The sequence below is a fragment of the Mytilus californianus genome, unplaced genomic scaffold (assembly GCF_021869535.1).
Source record: "Mytilus californianus isolate M0D057914Y unplaced genomic scaffold, xbMytCali1.0.p SCAF_1, whole genome shotgun sequence".
NCBI classification, from domain to species: Eukaryota; Metazoa; Mollusca; class Bivalvia; order Mytilida; family Mytilidae; genus Mytilus; species Mytilus californianus.
In genome coordinates this window covers 92,219,089-92,237,745 of record NW_026262581.1, presented here as the reverse complement: position 1 = coordinate 92,237,745, position 18,657 = coordinate 92,219,089, and the positions used below count along the sequence as shown (strand labels likewise).

The 18,657-nt window shown below is 32.3% G+C and overlaps 1 protein-coding gene across 3 annotated transcripts in view; it reads left to right on the top strand.

The window, feature by feature from the left end:
* The first annotated feature begins 3,963 nt into the window (after positions 1-3,963).
* LOC127726119 (uncharacterized) overlaps positions 3,964-18,657 on the top strand; it is a 34,567-nt gene continuing 19,873 nt past the window's right edge. For all 3 annotated transcript variants that reach the window (XM_052233445.1, XM_052233444.1, XM_052233443.1), the window contains exons 1-12: positions 3,964-4,082; positions 5,366-5,530; positions 6,336-6,602; positions 10,052-10,167; positions 12,181-12,220; positions 12,632-12,729; positions 13,503-13,608; positions 14,431-14,582; positions 14,958-15,071; positions 16,294-16,374; positions 16,801-16,924; positions 18,269-18,448. In XM_052233445.1, the coding sequence (XP_052089405.1) occupies positions 4,049-4,082; positions 5,366-5,530; positions 6,336-6,602; positions 10,052-10,167; positions 12,181-12,220; positions 12,632-12,729; positions 13,503-13,608; positions 14,431-14,582; positions 14,958-15,071; positions 16,294-16,374; positions 16,801-16,924; positions 18,269-18,448 (1,477 nt within the window). In that variant the 5' untranslated portion in view covers positions 3,964-4,048. The remainder of the gene's footprint in view (positions 4,083-5,365; positions 5,531-6,335; positions 6,603-10,051; positions 10,168-12,180; positions 12,221-12,631; positions 12,730-13,502; positions 13,609-14,430; positions 14,583-14,957; positions 15,072-16,293; positions 16,375-16,800; positions 16,925-18,268; positions 18,449-18,657) is intronic.

Genomic DNA, 18,657 nt, shown 5'->3' with positions numbered 1-18,657 from the left:
GATGCTAATTATCAATTTACAGGAAAGGTGAGCTTCATAAAAAAAAATCCACTTGTTTGCTAGAGGTACTCAATAGTTTTGCCGCCTAATCGGTATAATTTCACGAATTAAAATTTTTCTAATTATGAAATTATGAAAAAATTTCGTCATCACAGCTGATCATTCCAAGTATATTTACAATTAATATAAACCACAAATATATAAAAGTTCCATTCTGAATTATCCAAATTTCATTAATAAAAGGATAAGGAATATCAAAATTGAGTTAGTTATTAGCTCTTTGGATTTAAAATACAGTACGACTATTTTAGTCGTATTATTATCTTCCTTTTCGAGTCATTCATATTTTTCCTTTTTGTAGTCTTCTATCTAAATCTGTTAACTAAGTTTAAATGGTGTAACCTGTTTTACGTTATTTTTAAAACATGTCACGTCCATTATTTTTTGTTTTGTTTTAGAGAACATCTAGGGGTGTTCCCTGTGATGTTTTTACAGCACGACGATTGTTTCCATATAATGGCGTCTGGTACAATGGTACACTCAACTATTACTTTTTATCAGTGAGTAACTTTCATGATACACTACATATGAAATATGTTACTGCTTTTATCAAAACCTATCAAACATTATTACATCATAACAATTTGCAACAAGGACCCAACCATATAGCAAAGGAAACATAACATATTGATAAAACTGCTGTCAATCTATGATCGGTTGTATTTTAAGTTGTCCTGGTTTGGAAATACTTTTGACCCTTTCTGGTAATATTAGCTCTCTGATGTTTGTATAAGGTTTGAGGTTTTTAAATAGTATGGCCATGAGCATTATGTAATAGACATTTTTCGAAATGCACATCTGATACAGTAAAATTTTTACCTTTTAATGTATGTGTATATTTAAAAGGTTATTAGTTCAAAACCTTTTTTATTGATGGTTATTTATTGTTAAGGGGGATTTGTGAACAACAACTGGGTTTTTGCTCCCATTTAAGTTATTATTGTAGTTATGAAGCCGAATCAAAAGGCATGGTTGAAAACCAAAACGCAGACAAATGTCTTTCGTCTCGAATGTTATGTTATTTGTGCCACCAACTGAATTATTTATGCATTTGACATTTCTATTGTGCGTGCTTTTTGTTCTTCATTTTTTTTAAATATTGGTTTGAATTGTCAAAAAACATTTCAAGAACTATGCAAAATAAAATCAGCCTTTTAGGGGAATCAGATCGAGTCAGACCGTTGTGTAAACCAAAAATCAGTTTTCATGATCTTGAAAAAAAGCAGTTCTTAATCTTTACTATTTCAACACACAGATCTTTCAAAATGTCTGATTTAATTATGTTTCGAGTAATTTGACAAATAGAGATTGTGTAAATCTATTCTTGGAGGCGATACATGTTTTATGAAGAGATAAAGTTGTTTATAAAAATGAAAATTTTTGTATCAATTATGTTCTGTATAAGTACAATAACAGAGTGTCATTATGCATGTTTCAATGTAAAGTTTCATTTAGTCCGGTAAGTCCGTTCACTTCATTTACATAACGTTAAAAAAACTGACTTACTGGACGAACGCAATTACCGGCCAGTAATAAACTGGAATCAAACTAAATATTCTGTTAGGAGACCTATTTAAATGCTTAAGATATTTATTAATAGGACGGGTTTAAAGAGTATCCATCAGATGGTTCAACATCACCAACAGATATACCATTTTCATTAGAGGTTACTCTAGATGTGGTAAGCTATTTCTATCAATGCGCTGAATTTTACATACTAGCAGTTAATATTACAACTACACAGTGTAAGTAATGAGCATATGCATGCAAAACAACATAATTGTTCAATAACAAAGACATATTATATTTTTATTCTTTCTGGATTTTGACATCATGTTGTTACCACGATTAAGCACAACTTTGATTAATCTGACTGTAAATTAAGTCGACAGTAGTTTCCGATGTTCAAATATAAATTGATGTAGCATTTTAAAATTCAAAGTTTATAGTTTACCTATTATAATAGAATTTAGAACGGAAACGGGGAATGTGTCAAAGAGACAACAACCCAACCAAAGGGCAGAAAACAGCACACGCCACCATTCGACGCATCGATAAAATCCCGGCCTCCGGAGACGGCCTTTAGCCGGCCCCTAAACAATAATGTATACCTCTTCAGCAAAATGGACGCCATACTATACTTCAAAACATATGAATTAACCAAAATTTAAAAATAACCACACAAGATTAACAAAGGTTTTAGGTTCCTGAATTGGGATAGGCGCAAAATTGCGGTGGGGTTAACAATGTGTTGTGAGATCTCAACCCTCCCCCTATATCTCTATCCAATGTGGATTAAATAAACATATAGAAATACGCACAGTTCAACTCAGGATAAAAGTCCTAGTCCGATTATATAATAGGTAACAGAAGAAACTAAGCAATATGACAATGATCAACGTAAATAAACAATGGACTTTTTTACTATATGTTTTGCGTCTCTAAGATTGAAGGATAATAAGATCTACAGTTAATATGATTTTTATCGGTTATCCTTTTTTTATATCAACAAGGAAAAGTTGATTGATATATGCGAACAAACAACAAAATAGCTGATTGGTGTTCCTGCAAATTAATTAAACGCTTAATTGGTGTTTTTGAAAGACCAGATATTTTTTTTCGTGTCAACAATGACCACCAATGAACCATTTTGAATTCACTTCAACTGCATAGACAGTGAATATTGAATTATCTTCGGTGTCCACATGCTTGTACACAACCATGTCTCAGGAACTTAGTGGCAAACAGCAGTATCACTTAGTGTGTATATTTATTTTAGAAACATGCCATGTACCATAAGATGAAAGTGACATGACCCGTATGTCATGCTTTTACAAAGTTTTTAAACTCCATAAAGTTCTGCCCCTAATTACACACCTGAGATACTATGTGTCTTATTTGTATAAAGATGAATCTAGGGAAACATGACAGTTTCCTAAACTAAGATACAATGCGACATTCTATTCTATAACTTTGTGTCAGGAAGCAACTTGGAAGGCCTCATACAAAAAAAGTTATAGATACTTACTTATGTTTTGTTGTTATCGACTTCGCTTAAGGATTTTGTATATTCGTGATTAAAGCAGTAAACCACAAAAGTAGGTTACTCAGAACTTTAATTCACGCTTCGTTGACATATATGCAGATTACTAGTGGCCTACAAATATATGAGATACGTTGATGTACGGATATAAAAATCTACAATAATGTAAGATAATTTAATGTACGGAAATGAAAGAGGAGGTTTGGTATGATTGTCAATGAGGACAACCATCCACCAGAGACCACGTAAATGTAGGCAATTATAGGTCACCGTACGGCATCCAATAATGAGCAAAACCCATACCGCATAGCATGCTTTTAAAGTTATGCATCTTTGGGAACTGGAGACAAAATCCAAAGAAAATTCCCTCTGAACAATATTTTACGCTTTTTTAATTCGTAATGATTTCAATGTGCAAGTCTATTTCTTTACCTAGAGGACACAAGATCTGTCTTTTCCCACTAAAGTTCAATTAATTTTTCCTATTATCAATTAAAAGGTTTTTTTTCAAGGTAATGTGGTGACTTGGAGAATTTGTAATTGTAGACTGGTTCGTATAAACGTCTCATAGATATAAGATGATGTGGTATGAGTGCCAATGAGATAACTCTCCATCCAAGTCACAATTTGTAAAAGTAAATCATTATAGGTCACAAAACGGCCTTCAACACGGAATCTTGGCTCACACCGAACAGCAAGCTATAAAGGGCCCCAAAAATGACTAGTGTAAAACCGTTCAAACAGGAAAACCAACGGTCTAATCTATATACAAAACAACGAGAAACGAGAAACACGTATGACTCATATTTACTTGTACTTATATAATTTGTGTTTTCTTTTCTTTAGCCGGATATGGATCCTCTGGTTATTGTATATAATTTTTTGAACTTCGATACTGGAAAGAGGTCAGTTTCAGAGTTTGACATTTCTGCTTGCTACAGGAACATGACAAGCCTTACATTTCAACTGCGTTTACCAGGTATATGTGTGTAAATTGTATTTGTAAAATAGAATATAACAATTGCGAGTTTTGTGTAGAAACAAAGCAAAGGTTCCTTAACAAGAGTGTGGTACTCACCCATACTGCGCGCATTCAAAACAAACTTGGCTGCGTATGTATGCTCCCAGCACATCTAACGGATGATCCACATTACCGAGGGTTATACTGCAAGACTGGAGAAGCCCAAGGTTTACCATATTTCTATACCACAGTTGTGCCTGTTAATATATCCATTGAAGTAACGAGTTTATTAATGTTTTGCGTTCACGTTCCCTTTTCTCAAATTAAAATGTAATCAAGTGAAACACCAGCGCAGAAAAAAATTAATTCCCCCTCTACCACAGGCGTAAACCTCTCTGGTATGCCTTCCTGAGAAAATTGCTTAAATCAGTCAAGAGTGTAGCGCTGCACAAACATGACAAATTCTTTGAATGGCGGGCCTGTAGCCCAGTGGTTCTCGTTAGTATTGTTTGATTGATGTATTAGGTAAAATCTTACCTCTTCTGAATCGTTACACAGTTTGTTTACCGGGGTCAATTTATAGTTCGCTAGATGGTATGGATTTTGCTCATTATTGTATACCTGTGGTCTGTAGTTGTTTACACCCATGTCATGTTTTCATTGGTAGATATATTTCTTATTTTTATGACGAAGAAAAAGTTACGTCTGAAGAAAATCTTAGTGGTTTCTAATAACATTGATCACCATGCAAAAATATAATTGATACATATATGAAGTAAATTGTGAAATATGATAATTTATCCTTTTAGGTTGGACTTCTGTAAATATAGACAATGCAATTTTCCGTAGGAACTCCCTTCTCGGCTAAAACTGTGCCACTTTTGCTATGAAGTTTCGTAAAAAAAAACTATATCCTAGAATGGAAAGTTGATATGCACTACTATTTTATTCAAAGGTCAAAACATAGGGCTGTGCGGAATATTTTCAACATTTATATGCCCCGAGCTCCTAATAGTTTAAACTTATACTAAAATTATGTACTACCCCTACCTTTACTTTGGGTGTTCCTCAGAATTCAATATTCGCCGATACCATTTGTTTTTATATTGGTAACATTCCTAAGTTATGTCTCTATGAGATGAAACATAGATATCATATTTGGGAACTAGTACGTAAACAAAAACAAAATATCTTTGAATATTATATTTCTCCCCAAAAAAGACGTGGTTTGTGAAACAGCTGTATTTACAAAGTGCAACCTATAGGCTAAGGTAAAAGTAAGCTCTGTTCTTATTATTCAGGGCCTTTTAGAGAGCAAGATACAGACCTGCTACTACTGCAAGCACAGAGAATACTGCCAGCTATTATGAATATAACCAGCATAAGACTTCAGAATGTTAGGGTTACCTATGATCCTACATCGGTCTATCTTACCTGTACAATTACTAATATTGCTCCTGATTATGGTAGGTACAAAAACATGCACTGTGTTGTTTTCGATGATGATTAAAATATGAGTTGCATAAAAAGGAGGCGAAGGATACCAAGTGGACATTAAAACTCGTAAGTCGAAAATAACTAACAACTCATGGCAAAAAAAGAAAAAGACCAAAAGAAAAACATCATTACATAAAACACAACATAGAAAACTTAAAACTGAGCGACACGAACCCCACCAAAAAACCCTTGGGTGATATCAGGTGGACCGGAAGTGTAAGCATATCCTGCTCTCTACAAAACATTTCCATTAGTGATGATTCAAATTTTATAGATTAACACAAAACTTGTGTTAATGGGTTTGCATATGTGCATCACATATTTCGCTTCTCAACAGTCTGAGTTCTTCACATAGACTTATTGATAGAGAGCAGCACTTAAACAAAGACTGATGTCAGGGTTTTATTCAGCCTAAGCTGACGTCAATAGTTCTAGTTAATTACGTTCCTCGTCACAAATTATTCGATCATTATCAATAAAAGGTGTTAAAATTACAGGAAACAAAATTATTACGTTCTTTTACCGACTTTAACCCTAGACTATTCGACTCTTTAGCATATAATAAATAAAATGTTTGTTCTTCCAGAGCACCTGAGAATATTTGGAGTACAAAATTTGTGCTCGACATCCGATCAAAAGTTGCATTTGATATTACATTGTATTAAGAATACCAATTAGATTATTTCAATAATATGACCTTATTCAATAAAAGTTAGCATTTTATTCATCTTTCGTATGTGTTATTGCTAATCGTCTAATTTTCTTCTTGTTTAGTAAAATTTTCTCAAGTTACTACAGTAACCAGGCCGTCCTCTTACGTGATATCATCAAAGGACGTCAAACAAAGCTATGACTTTACTGATACATGGCAAGATTGTGCAACATACTGTTCACAGAGTTATGATTTCATCTGTAATAGTTTTGATTTCTGCAAAGAACCATTCATGTCCGGTTGTAAGCTTTATGCAGACAGACGCTCAGACATACAAACATATTTGAAGACTCGTACATCACCTTGTTTCAACTATACAGTATACCAGAGTAAGTAAGCAAAAACTAATTATACGATATGGGTTTTGTTCTTTTTTTATGGGCCGCACGGATAGTTGTCTCATTGACAATCAAACCACACCTCCTTTTTTATATTCTAACGAACTTTATGAACAGCTGGTACGTTTAAAAGAGGGCAATAAAACACAGCAATAACATTTGAACCAAACTATTCATCCCTTGGTCCTATTTGAAAATACTAAGCTTTGAATATCTTCGTTTTTAAGGTTGATCATTTGTATATATTTCCTCAGATAGAATTTTTTTATACTTTGCCAGAATGTAAATTTTTCCATGCTTTTTCCAAAAATATGATAAAAAGTATGAATCACCGTGCTATTTTTCAAGCTACAAGTCGTGCAAAATTGCCCAAATTTGCATAGATTGTTCATGAAAAAAACACCCTTTTGTGTGAGTGAAAGGAAATTAATGAGATAGAATTTTGAAATAAAATATGAGAAGATTGGTTTGAAAATATGCTTTAAGAAAATAAAAATAAAAAATAGTGACACCGACCTTGTTTTCTTGCTACAAGTTAAACTTTAAAATTTCTCTACCATTCCTTTATAAAAAAATTTACCATTTGAGTTTTCTCCTCTTAAATGGCTAAGGTGACAGAAACCAGTTATTTTTTCAATAAATCTTTAGAACTTCAATGATTTATAATTTAATTTTCATGAAAAAATATGCTTTAAGAAAATAGAAATAAAAAACAGTGTCTCCGACCTTGTTTTCTTACTACAAGTAAAACTTGAAAATTTCTCTACCATTCCTTTACAAAAATTTTACCATTAGAGTTATCTCCCCTTAAATGGCTAAGGTGGCAGAAACCAGTTATTTTTTCAATAAATCTTTAGAATTTCATCGATTTATGATTTAATTTTTCTGAAAAATCATTCAAGCTTATATGCAAATAAAATTTATGGTTTCAAGTAAATAAGATGTGTGCGTGCTTATGTGAATATATTGAAAACCTGAAATTTGGGTGTTTGTCCAGCATGGAGATTTTAACATTTATAAACACATTGCAAATAAAGCAAATTTAATCCTCACCTTCAGAATTCGACTAATGTCAGACAAGAATTTTAGGCAAATTTCAAGAAATAAATGATATTGAATGAATTAGAGCCTTGTCCGCACATATCCAAACTATCAAAATCTCAAGATATTTTTGTTTACATAAAACTGAAGTTTTTCCCCACTTTGATTGGATGAAAAATCAATTAAGGAGACCCCAATTTTGACTTCTGATTCGTCCCATATGTGAAAGAAATCCCCAAACTGTGTATGCAACTGCTTACTAATGTAGTACAATAGCCTAGAATTTACATTCATTTGTTTTTTTCAGTCCACATGATATGATTATATATTTCATTACTTAACTATAGCAAAATTTCTGCGTGGGACACATGTTCTAGTACACCAAAACTGGTACCTGTCACCTAAGTTGACAATTTGATTCGAACAAACACAAGTATTTGGTATGTGATAAATCAGTCTGAATAAAGCAACAAATCACTTATTTTTCTTTATTCCAATAAACAGTCTTACCCATTAATTGCCAATTTGTCTCAAAATGAGAAGATTCAAGCAAAGGACTAGACCTATTGTGAACTACTATTTTACAATCCAAATGGCGATATATAGTTAATCTACCATAATCGCATGTTAACTTATGAATCAGGGTTAAATATTGAACATATTTCACTTGCATTCGGACAAAGTTCATTTGAAAAGAGTAATAAACGTCTTGTTCGTTAAAAGTGCCAGTAGCTTACAAAGACCATAAGGCATTTTAATATAATATAATCATTTTACGATGGCATAACATTTTAAATGTCTTCAGTTTCTATATTTAAGAAAAAAAAAACTAAAAATGCGTTCAAAATCTTATTAGTTTTAATTAAATCTGGTATTTATAGAATAAATTATTCAACGAGTGACCGAAAAACATATTGATACAGGAATGCGGATAACGCATGATTTATTCATTGGTTTTGTTCGGTCACTACCTGAATATTTTCAGACATTTGAATTTTTTTATTAGTTATTCTTATAATTACATTGACCAATGGACATCTTTATGGAAATAAAATAGAACTGCAAGGAACTATATTAACTTTTACACATTTTAGATTTCTTTTGATGCAAGAATTCCCTGTTTTTATATGACTTCAGAGGAGTAAATTATTTTAAATGTGAAATTATCGGTTTTTATTCTACTTAGAAATCACCGTACTTTAGTGCAACAAATGTAATAAATGTATGTATCCTTGAAGTAATACTTAAACAACCCTTAACGTTTGTGTTTAACACTGTCAACCTGATCCATATGTTATTTGGTAGCAGTCATATTAGTGAACGCTCCTTGTTTTGTTTTCTGTCGATTCTTTTTCGAACTTACCCTGAATAGTATTTTTTACGTCAAATATAGATTTTGTAAATTTTCCCCAGAGTATGAAGAGAGTTCTTAATTTAACATTTTATAAAAATTTTAAATTTGCAAGATGCAACTACGAGTAAGATAAAAAGCAGTAAATTGTTGATACAACGATCTGTTGACCATTTGGATAAGTAACAATAGGTAGTACAATTTTAAACCAGGGTTATCTACAAAAAGGGGTTAATTCTAACTCTGCCGTCGCAATAGCTTGATTAACTTGACAAAGTACATCGTACTAATATTTAAACGGTCACTAATATCATTTGTTGTTAATATCTTTCATTTGTGTTACATTAAACATGTAAAATACTCTATGTTCGATAACATTCCTACGATTTCTGTATTTGAACAAACTTTGAAAACATACACATACAATGTATTTAACAGATTTGTATTACAATTGATCAAAAGTATTTTAATAGAAAGATTGGTATAATTATATTAACGATACCAATTTTTCTGTACAAGATGCACGTTTCCACAATAACTTTCTCTTTAGTGATCCTCAAGGTCAATATGTTTGATAATCCAAAACTTATTAAAAATAAAGGGCTTATATACCCTAAAGGACAAAAAGTATAGCCGAAGCTGGGCAAGGAATCAGAGCTTTGCATGAGGAGATATATTCCTTAATTTAAAATAATTTACCAACTTTTGTAACGAAAAGTTTGATAACACAATATTCGTATTATCTTGCCGGTACCGAAAAACTGGCTACAGGGCTGGTGATACCCTCGGAGACTAACAGTCCACCAGCAGAGGTATGGACCCAGTGGAAGTAACAACGTTAACGGTACCAATCTTTCTGCACCATTTGCGCATTTCGACACTAAATTTTTTTCAGTGATGATGAGGCCAATCTACTTAAAATTCCAAGACTTATCAAAACAACGAAAAGCTTTATAGACCAAAAAGGAATCATATGTTTGCATGAGGAAGTGGTAGTAATGATATTAAAGGTACCAATATAACTGTCTGGTAACTTTCGTTATTTTAGGAACAGTAAATGGCATATCAAACCAGGAAACTGCTGTTGCTGATGCATATGGATATTTACAAGATGCCATCAATCAGAAAAGCGTGCATCTACAGACATATGGACAATTGGGGTTTGTAAGTCTTACTTTCAAATACCTAGTTTACCAAAAACAAATAGCCAAGCCTTCCACATTTTGGATCTACGTGTTTCTTTCATATTGTCAGCAAAAGTTAAAATTTTAAACTAATGTAACTAGAATAAAAACAATAACAGTAATGCGGAACACTTTGCATATGAAGGCATATTAGCAATTCCCATAAGGTTATTTGGTAATAACTGTATTATATTGGTGATATTTCAATCGAGTCAAGCTGTCAAGCCTCATCAAAGATACAAGGCTTTGCTCATTGTTGAAGGCCGTACGGTGACCTATAGTTGTTAATTTCTGTCTCATTTGGTCTCTTGTGGAGAGTTGTCTTATTGGCAATCATAACACATCTTCTTTTTATATTTACAATGTTTTGTGCCAGACGTTTCGTCGTTTCGTCCTCAAAAGTCTCCGTCATTGACGCTCGAATAAAAAACGTTTTAAGGCCAAATGAGATACGAAGTAGAAGAGTATTGGAGATAAAAAAATCCAACGGGTCTCAAATTACAGCTAAGGTAAGCTATTCCTTGGGTAAAAAATCCTTAGTTTTTCGAATAAATCAAAGTTTTGTAAACAGTCAATTTATTCATATTACCATATCAACAATAGTTCATATCAACATAGAAGTGCTGACTACTGGCCTAGGCTGGTAACACCATCGGGGAGTAAGTCTCCACCAGCATTGGCACAAACCCTGTGGTTTAAAAAACTCATCAAAGATACCAAGCTTATTATTGTGTACACCAGGCTACGTTTCGAATACAAAAGACTCATCAGTGACGCTTGAATAAAAAAATAAAAAGGCCAAAATAAAGAACGAAGATAAAAGCGCAAATGAAGATAAAAAATTCCGAAAGGGTTTTCCAAACACAGCTAAGGTAATATATTCCTAGGGTAGAAAATCCTTAGTTTTCCGAAAACAATTCAAAGTATAATTTATAATGATTGGAACGTATGGGATCCAATTGTGCTGTTTTTCTTATCGGCATGTTCCTTTATTCGGTTGAGAAGGACTTAATAAAGGAGTTTTTTAAGAAGAATGATATGTATCTGACATCATCCTGTTATCTCAAGTATCGCCAAATAAATTATGTCCTCTCGCTGAAGAATTGAAAAATTGATTGATTGTTGATTGTTGGTGTTTTAACGCCACTTTTAAGCGCCACATTTGGGCTATTTCGTGGCGGTCAGTTTTTATTGGTGGAGGAAGCCGGAGTGCCCGGAGAAAACCACCGACCTTCGATAGGAAAACTGACAATCCTAGTCAATTAAGATTGTACCCGCACGAGCGGGGTTCGAACTCACAACCTCAGTGTTGACTGGCTTATGATTACAGTAGTAGAACTACTTAGACCACTTGGCCACCGAGGCCCTTGAAAAATTGAAAACAAATGGTAACTATGTTGTTCGCATCTATCCCATTGAACTGAAAATAAAGGTTACATCAGAAATAATTAAGTGTACTTCATATCTTGACTAATACCTAAAAATCGATACTAGAGGTCGACTGAGAACTAAAATTTACGTAAAAAAAGAGATGATTTTGCTTTTTCCATTTTGAACTTTTTATTTTCGTATAGCTACAATCTAGCAGTGCCTGTATATGGTGTATATTTCCTAGTTGATAAGATATTTTAGGGATTGCGGTCCCGGTAAAGATTTTGTTGAAAGAGAGAGAGAGATCTAATGCTTACTAGAAATTTGAACTCCAAGGGAGTCGAAATCATCAATTTGAAAGTTTATACGAATGCAATCATAATTTAATTGACCGTTATCAATCATAGATGGCCACGGATATGTTCCACCTATATTCAGTTATGTCTGCTATATTCGCCATTGTGAGATCACAGAAACTTACATGCCAGACCGAGTAGGACGATTGTTACTAATTGAGTTTTTTTGTACGTACACTGAAATGTTGTTTTCCATACGAAACGGTAATGCTTTACTACTTCCGATATGCAATCATTTATGTTGTTTATTGTATTCTTGTTTGCAGATTACAGACTATTACGGCGTTTCAACAAGTATAGTTTCAGGTATATTATTGTTTCAAAATGTGCTCAATATGTGAAAGAAACAGTTCATTTGCTTTTTATCTAACGTTAATTAAGTAAAAAAAGTATTTACATTCCTGCTTTAAATGCACTGGTTCATCAGTCATTTCAGCCTTCGGTTTTTTCTGGTCACTTGAGGAAATAGAATCTAATAGTAAAAAAAAACTTCATAAAGAAAAACAGATAACTTTTCTTTAAGTTGACATACTAGAATTATTGCGTTTCGGCTGTTTTCTCTCCCAGTCTTTGTTTTTGTTGTTTTAGCTTATCAAATGTGAACTGACTTTGGTCTTCTTATTCTTATTTTGACATTAATTACCGAAATGTGCATATGGTGCAGTAAAAATTATTGTTATGAGTTTTGTCGTTGAATATGATCAACTTCTTTTAAAGGATTGCTTGAATATGACGATATGCCATCAATGAGTGGTCACTTTTCTTTCCGAGAGGAAGTAACCTTTCCAGGATCCAAACATGCATATGAAAGTGATGTAAGTATCAAGAAAGTGTCCTAATACAAAGAATAAACGAATTAAAAATTCTGAAATGTTTTTTAACTATTTCATTGATTTGTTAGACATCAAATTTTAAAGAAAGCTCCTACAAGAATGTTTTTTCACTTGTAAGCTGATGACTACTTAACTTAAAATCACGTCTGGCTAGAAGTGCTTTTTTGTTGTGCTTAACAATTCTATTGCATTTTAACATAACCCGTAAATATTGCTACAATGAGTTCATGGTAAAAGTCCGCATGTATCTAATGGTTATCATCGATACCTTGCCAAACGTCGGAACCTTTGAAATGTTAGTGTCAAAATAATACAAAAGGAACAGTATATACATAAAAAGAGTAACTGATGTACAGGCTAGGACAGAAATGTTCGGGAACACAATGGAACGCATATATATGCAACCGTCCTAATATAATTAAATGTTGTACGTTGTATTTCTTTTAAAAACAACAAGACCATATAAAGTGACAATCAAAATCGTAAGACAAAATATCGTCAGTAAAGAAAACTCACAAGACACCATGACCAAAAGACACAAGACTGAAAGACAAATCAAACTCTACAACACAGACAAATAAAATTTTGAGCTACACGAAACCCGGTCACAAGCGAGATAAGTAAACAGACATTGATCCACAAGTAAATGTGTAATGACAATTTTACTTATGGATCAATGGAGAAATGTATTGGGATAGTTATCTCATTGGTTATTATACCACATCTCTATATTTTTATATTGTAATATTATTCAGGTATGGTATGACACTAACTTCAATCTTGTCCGATATGACATTGTAAACACAGGGGCACCGTATTACAGCAATAACCCTTTGACACACATCCATGATTATAATGCAGGTAGGTGAACAAATAACATATAATCCTTTTAGCTCAAATAAGGTAAGTAACATGTAATATGCTTAAAATCAACGAAAGTTAATATATTGTTACACATTCCCGTGTCAAACTTACAGCACCAGAGATTGTTTTTCTCAAAGCAGTAGCAGGTAATTCACTTTTATCTTAATATTGTTTTTCGGTGTAAGATTGACTTCATACATATACAGTTTTTTAACGTAAAACAGAAAAAAACTGCTTCTTCAGACGGCTGCATTTTGGGTAATTATATGAGTTGTTATGATTGGCTGTTAAATTAGCATTAAGTGTGTTTGTAGTAAATTCATAATGTCAAAAACTTCCTCAACACTAAAAAAAGGATTTTATTTGGTTTTAGCTTATAAACAGTTGTATCAAAAAGAAATATTTTAGTTTTCACTTATTTTTATCATTTTCATTGGAAAAATGATCTGTTAATAAAAAAATAACTGTCAGAAATATTCCAAAGTGCGTTTGATAAACGACTTTTAATATAAGTTCTTAAAGTTTTACTTGTTTTTATACAATTTTTTTATTATCCAGAAGACATAATATGTAATAATGCTGATTTGTTTGAAAGTAAGAAATTGCCTGTCCTTGATCTTGATGTAGATTTGACGAAAACTGCACCGTACGAATGTTTTACGACCGGGCAAAAAAATAGTAAAGATGAAATTATTTTCAAATGATATTTGATTTTGCCGTGAATAAGTTGCGTGCATAAAAAATAAAACTTTTTGGGTAATGCCACTCCAATATAAAGCAATGGTTTTGCATCTTGTTTTTTTTATTTTTTAATTACAGGTGTAGCTTATGTAATTGATACAGGGATGCAAAATTGTACTATCCAACCTATAGCAAAGAATTTCTTTGACAAAAAGAATAATGGATCTTACCACATACTCAATCCACTGGATGTCTTTCATATGAACAAGAATTATAAGTTTATTGGGCAGGTATTAGTATTTTCTGCTTTGGCGATTCGAAAATAGAAAATAGAAATGATCAGTAATGCTCATTTTTATTTGTTTTTCTTCAACATTCTAAAAATCATAGGTATAACTAAGATAGTTCTGAATGATTAACTTGTTAGTCGTTTCAATGTTATATCCCTAAAAAACAAACGATAAAGCAGGAATCCCGGATTTTGACATTTTAAAAACAATGAGAAAGCAAGATATCTGGATTTTAACATGACACTCTTTACTTGATTATTTGTTTTTAGTCATATGTACTAGAGTTTATAATTTTACATTGGATCATCGTTTAAGACAATGAGTGTGCTTTTCAACTTTAAGTATGTTCCTTATTGATATTTGTTTGTGTTACAGAAAACTGTGCGTGGAATGACTTGTAATATATTTGAAGCAACTGTTAGTGATTTTAAGTTAGATTTGTCAGACCCACAACAGTTCGACAGTACATTTCAATATTACTTCCTGAAAGTAAGTATTTTTTTGATCGAGGGCGGTGAAAATGAATAGCAAAATAGTCGATAAATGCATAACATATGTCTGAAAATGGTTAATGCTTGACTGAAAATCAAAAATCTGTTTACATAAAAGAGTCTGCTGGTTAAATTATTAAGTAACTGATTAGCATACGTCTTTAAAAATAAAAAAGAATGAATATAAAAAAGATAACAAAATAAATTGAAGCTTCCAAAGAGACGCAATTTGAAATCACATGACCACGCAAAATATATGCTTAACAATGCCATAAACAAAACGGAAAAAAATCGACATTTAGAAATTATTGTACTAATAGTACGAACTCATCAAGATGGTGGAAATACATTTGGCTTCTGTGACATTGTAAACATTGCTACTCCGTGTGTTGCAATTTTCAATAAGATCGAATGAAAATATTCATGGAACGATAGAATGAAAATATTCATGGAACGATAGAATGAAAATATTTATGGAACGATAGAATGAAAATATTCATGGAACGACAGAATGAAAATATTCATGGAATGATAGAATGAAAATATTCATGAAACGAATGAATGAAAATATTCATTAAACATCTTAGTAAAGCATAGTCTAGGCACACACCCCATGTGCATGAAAAAGAAATAAAAAAAATCAATGAATTAAAAGAAGCATCACTAGTCAAAGAATTCCATACTATAGCACTGCAAAAAGAAATCAAGAATTAGTGAGAACAATGAGATTGTATGCTCGAAAATCGATAAACAAACGTGTTTATGCTACACAGAACACCAAGAATAGAGCGATACAAATCCCATAAAAGAGAGGACGATAGTTATTCAATGATAATCCGGAGGTGAACTTAAGTGCTCAATAAAGCCCAGCGTTACCTGTTTTCCTGCTTTCATGATATGAATACACTCGTGACAAAATCCGATGATTATAAGTAATGCAATATGTGGTTGATGGTTTTATTTTTAACTATAAAATATTACAAATTTTATAAACCACTGATACATAAGTTTTATCTTATTTAAAATCAAAACTGAAATTTGAATAATAAAGAACCTCGCCGAATTACTTTTGATATAATAATTTTGACGATTGGAAAATGAAGGGAATAAACTCAACATTAATAAATTTAAAAAAGGACATCTTTGTATGTTTTGTTGTTTGTGTTGTTCGAAAAGAAACAGAGTTTATTAGCCTTTAATATGTTGCAATAACATTTCAGGATGATTGGTTTTCAAATTCTGATTCAGGATCGGAACTGACTAGTGCTCAGCCAATAAGACTGGATATTTTTTCTGTCACCGTAAGATAATTTTAACTAGAAAACAGTGCTTAAATGAACAAATGTATTTCACTATGAATGCTTGGTAATACACTCCGGACGCAAGCATTAGCAACGGCAAACATTAGAAGATAACAATGACCAAAACAGAAAGACAACACCAAAAATTTCTTAACAATGAAAGCCGCATTAAACGTCAAACCAAATATCAAATATATACAATTCAAGTAAATGCAAGTTCAAAATTGAAGTACTAGTAAATGGTTTTCAAAGGTAACAAACTGTAACTGTCAAATTGTTTCCATAAAGCTTTCGACAGAAGAATGGGTTTTTTCACTATAAAATTAAAGTGATTACTGACACCACAAAATCAAAATGGGTTGACATGTTAGTCCTTTCATAAATGTACTGAAAATAGTGTAATGCCTGCAAATTGACTTTTTTCAGAAAGGGTTATACCTAACATACAACTATTTTGATTGGAATGACAATGATCCTGATCTGAACAACTTCAATGTTGTACCATGTTATACTGGCGATCAGCAAAAACATGTTGTCATCATTTTTTCAGGTTTGTAGACATGAAATAGACAATCACACAAAAAATATCCAATTTACCAGTAAATGAAAATTTGCGCAACAATAGGATTATGTTTATGTCAACTCTATACTAGATTGATTTTGTTGTGACTTTATATTACTTTCTGCATTTCAAATGCTTAGTACCGCTAAAACCTTGTGGAAACCTTATATTCACTAAAACAATATAAGTACTTGTATATTTTGCATATTTCATAGCTGGTAATCAAATTTTTCTACTACCTATTATGTCTGTTTGTTTTGCTCACACATTGTTGTCAATATGATTGAATTCTATGCGACTGTCATACAAGTGATAGGATTAGCTAGCTATGAAACCAGGTTTAATCCACCATTTTCTACATAAGGAAATGCCTGTACCAAGTCAGGAATATGACAGTTGTTTTCTATTCGTTTGATGTGTTTGAGCTTTTGATTTTGCCATTTGATAAGTCAAAATAAAAAAAAATAAAAACACATTAAACGAATGAAAAACAACTGTCATATTCCTGACTTTGTACAGGCATTTCCCTATGTAAAAACATTTATAACTAGCTTACCTCTCGCTTGTATGACAGTCGCATAGAATTCCATTATATTGACAACAATGTGTGAGTAAAACAAACAGACATTATAGGAAAAAAGTCAAAAATTGGGATACAGCAGTCAACATTGTGTTATAATATTAATCACTATAAAACAGACAACTATGTCAACAAAGAAAAACAAAATGGCATATAGACACTCTCTATAGACAAAGAACATAAGCAAAATTGAAAGACAAAATAAAAAAAATGACCATAGCACACTATCACAATGGCGGATGTATAAATACCGAGCCACGCCCAAAAGATATCAAAAATGGACTTACCAGTAAAGGTTAAACATATACAAAGACAAATAAAAAAATTAAAAAAACATCCTTAAAAGGATCCGTAAAAACATCATTTAAAGTTAGTTATATGTCTTTTTTCTTTACGATGGTCTTTAGACCCAGCTACTACGGGCGATTCAACCTCCCCTGGCATTTTATGACGGAATTTCATTTAACATTAGCGTTCTTACTAATTTTACGAGTAATAATGCTGCAATAAGTATAATGAATGAGGGATAAATAAATGCCGGAGGAACATTCATACTTATGTTTCCTTGGTGTTCAAAATGCCATTTAACACCGGTATTGGGAAAATGTCATGGTATTCTCAAGAGTGGTGATCCATTCAACAACTGTTGGTCCTTTATGAATAATGTGTATAGCATCTTTGAAGTATAGTCTGTCAATGGAAGTTGGAAATATTATAACGAAGTTTAATCAAGCTATAACATTTATTTGTAGGACAATATTATCCATATCTTGTCTCCAACAGTAAAATGTTCAAGTTAAAGGTTCTCAATCAGTTAGGACAGATGACCAATGCATCACTCATCCGCTTCCAGCAACTTGAGATTGATTTCGGTCTCACTCGTGTTTATGTGATAATGACAGTAGTAGATGCAGCTCAACAATTTGACGGAGGTAAAATTACGCGTTATTATGTATATTTGAGAACATTATATATTTGATCAGGTAAATGATAATAGAACATGGGTAGCACAATATTGTTTCGAGGACAAGATAAAATGAAAACGCTGTGTAAACAAATCAATCGATTTGTTCGTAGGATAACAATTTTGTTTATTTCATGGGTATAAATGAACCAAGAATTTAAATGTTCACAGCAGAAT